A 4,441-nucleotide genomic window follows, 5' to 3' on the forward strand; every position below is an offset into this window, starting at 1 on the left:
ATCATTTCTGAAGGAAATCAGTCCTAAATATTCATTGGAAGGACTGATGCTGAAGCTGAAGCTGAAATTCTTTGGCCACCTTATGCGAAGACCTGACTCATTGGAAGAAACCCTAATGCTGGGAAATATTGAAGGCGGGAGGAGAAGGGAAGGACAGAGGATGAGATGGTTGGATGGCATTACTGACTTGATGGATATGAATGTGAGCAAGCTCAGGGAGTTGGTGATGGACAGGGAAGCCTGGCATGCTACAGTCCATGGGGTCGCAAAGTGTTGGACACAACTGAGCAACTGAACTGAACTGAATTGGAGTTTAGCAGTCTTAATTTGCATGCTAGGTGTGTAGTTATGTGTGTGTGTGTGTGCATGCATGCATATGTTTTCTATATTTATACAGTTTTAACAGATGTTTGGTTCCGTTAATAACCTTTGACTGAAGTGTGATTTCTGGTTACTAGTGCAAGTGAAAGTCACTGAGTCGTGTTTGACTCTTTGCACCCCATGGACCGTAACCTGCTGGCTCCTCTGTTCATGGAATTCTTCAGGCAAGAATTCTGGATTTGTTAGTCCTTCCCTTCTCCAGGGTATCTTTTCAACCCAGGGATTTAACAAGGTTTCCCGCATTGCGGGTGGATTCTTTACCATCTGAGCTACCCGTTTGACCACCTCTTCCATTTCCCCTTCCCCCACTCCCCACCCCTCCTTCTCCTACCTCTGGTAACCACTAGTCAGATCTCTTTTTCAGTGAGCTTGGTTTTTTGTTTTTGTTTTCTTTAGATTCCACATATAAGTGAAATAATAGAGTATTTGACTTTCTCTGTGTTATTTCCAGTTCTCACTGCCCAATTCTCTTTATCTGAGAAACTGACTGAATCAGTTGTAGACAATAACTATTGTGTTATAGGAATTCAAAGTTTGAGATAAAGTGCATTCATAGCACAGAGGAACTTTCAAAATTTCGGTGAGATAGGGCTCTGTTACTAGTATCCAGCTGAGCTACTCACTGAAAAATAAATTTCTCAAAGTATTGTTTGGAGTCTTGTTTTGAATATTTGTTCCCAAATACCACAATTGATGTTCCTAAACCTCATTTCAATTCCGTGTATTTAAAGGCAATATACTGAGGCATTCAATATACAGGAAAGAGGACTGGGTTGAGAATTTAGAGACCTGGGTTGAAGTCTAATCATTAATCCATTATTCTCCCAAATACTTACTCTTTCTAGATTCCAGTTTCTTAAATTCCAATATGTGAAAATTGAATCTATTTTTCATGGTTTAATTTAGTCAGCTTCTCAGACAAAGAGAATTGGGCAGTGAGAATTGAAAATGAGGCAGCAAAAGACACATATTTTATTATCTCACTTTATGTGGAATCTTAAAAAAAGAGAAAAGACAAAGCCAAAATACCAAGGTCTTTGGAAAAGGGCTCAGACTAGTGTTTACCAGAGGTAGGGGAAGGAGGGGTGGGGAATCAGAGCTATGTGGTCAAAAGGTACAAACTTCCAGTTATAAGATAAGTAAGTACTAGGGATGTAATGTACCACATGCCTATAGCTGCCACTGCTGTATGATATATAGGAAAGGTGTTAAGATAGTAAATTCTAAGTATTCCCATCACGAGGAGCAATTATTTTCCTTTCTTTTCTTCTTTCTTTTGTTTTTGTTGTATGTATATGAGGAGATGTATGTTAGCTGGACCTCTTGTGGTAATCATTTCTTGAGATATATAAATCAAACCATCATTCTGCATGTCTTAAGCTTATACAGGGATGTATGTCAATTATTTTTCAATAAAACTGGAAAAGGAAGAAAAGAAAGAAAATAATGTCTGAAACAGAGTGTCACATTGGCAACCATAAATTAAAGAGGAGGGGTTGAGTGGGGCTACAGTTAGGACCAATAATGCTGAGATGAATTCCAAAGTCAAGCTCGGATTAACCGTCTCCCAAAATATTCATTCAAAACCAGTAAGTTACAATAGAGTGTTGAGCAAAAGAAGACAATTCCAAAAGATTCAGAGCAGAGCCACAGTAAAGTCATACCCAGCTTGGGGATCAAAGCCATAAGGTAGTAGCAGATGTGTGTGACATTGATTTTAACGTGCTAAATTATATTTATACCTTGGATCTCTAAAAGTTGATACTCAATTGTTTTGATATCTTTGTTTATAATACATGTGAGATGCATGACCTCAATTATCTTTTGTTTCCTAGTTTTATGAATGAGAATATAATCACAACAAATTTTTTTAAAACACCAGGAAAAATGCTTGCTCAGAAAAATACAGTACATACATAAACAAAAAGATGTAGCATGTTACTAGCACTTAGCAAACAACAAATTCTTAGCATCTTTCCTACTTAAGTTCGTAACTGAAGATGGTCAGATTGACAACTTTGGGTGTGAAAGGAAAAAATAAAGACACGTATACTTTTCAATTCACCTGCTAGGTGTGTTCACTGTATGCTCCCTTATATATGCGAGGCCTGGGCCTGGGTGACTGCAAGTGCAGTTGTCAGGGTTTTTAACAAACTGGAGAACCATTTGTTTCTGCACAGCACATTACCTTTACATAGGAGCAATCAGCGGAAAACGTCAAGTAGCCAAGCATTCTGTATTACACAACACCACCGTCACAGTTAACCATCATTGCCCAACTGTTGTACAGCTGTGTCTACTGCACAAAAATACATGCAACTAGAAATATGTTTGATAAATAATTCTTTAAAACTTTATTTTCACCTTAAATTTCTCTGTATCAACACAGATCCAGATTACCATTTAAATCCCAAGGTAAATAACACGTGTACATACACTTAAAGTAACTTTAAGTAGGTCTTTATTTTTCAAAGAATGTTGGCAATGAAGAATCAATCACTAGACAGTCTTTGACTTCTCAAAAAGAAAAGGCTACACACATTTTCTTAAGTCTAGAGGCCACAAATTAGATAACAACCTGTTCACTTTCAAAGAAAATGCAGTATATAAAGATAAATGAAACTTTACCTCAAATATTGAAACCAATAACAAAGTTGTTCATCTCACTAACTTAAAAGATATGTGAATAAAAGAAACAAAAAACCATTATAAAATGAAGTGTACCGCTTGAGGCAAAATTTGAAACAAGTAAAAAGTTACACAATGTATTAAAGAACAACCTTTTCAACAGGTAGTGGCTAATTTCAAAGACTGTCTGATCAACTGGGATGTTGTTCCTCTCCCCCCTCTCCCCGCTGACCCCTCATTCCCTACCAAGCCCCCAGTTTTCAGGTTGTTCGTTCATTACTTATTCTAATATGACACCGCGCCTTCCTCTTCTGGAAACCTGGAGGGATTTTTTTTTGATTGTCCTCAGGACCTGTACTTTCTTCCTGGTGGAAGGCTTCTGAATCTAGACCTAGACGTGGTTGCTGAGAAAGATCTGGACTCTGAGGATGATGGAGAACTGTCACAGGAGCGAGATGGAGACTTGGAGCGGCTGAAGCGAGATCGGGCCTGACATGGCGATCGGCTCCTGGTGCTGGACCTGCGGCAGCGACGAAGCCTCAGGCTGTGGCTCTGGCCTTCTTGACCCTGGGGAGGAGTTTCCTGGCGGCGGCCTTGGTGGAAATCTAGGAGGCGACCGTGGCGTGCCATCTGCACCCACAGCTCACGGCCATCCAGCATGACCCCGTCTAGGGCGTCCATGGCCTCCTCGGCGTGGTGCTTGTCGTAGAAGCGGACGAAGGCAAAGCCGCGGGACTCTAGAGTGAAGCGGTCCCGGGGGATGTACACATCGCCGACAGGCCCGTACCTCTCGAAGATGCGCCTTAGGGTGCGGCGTGAGATGCGGTCAGTCAGGTTGTCCACCTTGAGGGAGATCAAGTCGCCCACGTTGGGAGGAGGGCGGCTGTAACTCATGACCTTTGCGAGCTAAGCGGGGAGCCCCCGCGAACTGAATTCTGAGCCAGCTGCAGTCTGCGAAGGCTGCGAGGACGACGCAGGCACTCTTAAGGTTGCCTTGGCTTTGTTCAGCCTGAAGACTCTGCCTCTCTGCGTCAGTTGACCTCAGCCGGTGGCTGCTTAGAGACCCCCGAATGTGGAACCGTCGCTCTGCGCGGATGGTCTCCAGAGCTACGACTGCTGGAGGAACAGTTTTGTACCAGTTTTCCTTTTTTTAAAGTGAAAGTTCATGACTATAACATCATTTTATGGCTTTTCCGGTATATGTCTAAACACCCAGTTTTAATTATGGGCAAAAGTATATACGTATGGATGTAATTATGTGACCAAGTACATGGCAGTGCTGATTCATGTATGCTAAAACCATTTGTTGCCTTTGGAGACAGAAACAATTTCAAAACAGATCATGAACAGATAGGTTGAGTCAGTAACACTAACAGGCAGGAGAACATGAGAGCCACCTAGAGGGTATGAGCTGTAATCGGAAATGCAGTAT

The 4,441-nt window shown here is 41.5% G+C and overlaps 1 protein-coding gene across 1 annotated transcript; it reads right to left on the reverse strand.

Moving 5' to 3' along the window:
- Positions 1-3,354: 3,354 nt before the first annotated feature.
- LOC133052388 (serine/arginine-rich splicing factor 2-like) lies at positions 3,355-3,903 on the reverse strand. Its single transcript, XM_061137250.1, has one exon. The coding sequence runs from the start codon at positions 3,901-3,903 to the stop codon at positions 3,355-3,357; it is 549 nt and encodes a 182-aa protein (XP_060993233.1).
- Positions 3,904-4,441: the final 538 nt, after the last annotated feature.

This window comes from Dama dama, chromosome X (genome assembly GCF_033118175.1).
Source record: "Dama dama isolate Ldn47 chromosome X, ASM3311817v1, whole genome shotgun sequence".
Taxonomy (NCBI): Eukaryota; Metazoa; Chordata; class Mammalia; order Artiodactyla; family Cervidae; genus Dama; species Dama dama.

Coding starts and splice junctions, on each gene's coding strand:
- LOC133052388 (XM_061137250.1), bottom strand. CDS start 3,903: ATGAGTTACAGCCGCCCTCCTCCCAACGTGGGCGACTTGATCTCCCTC.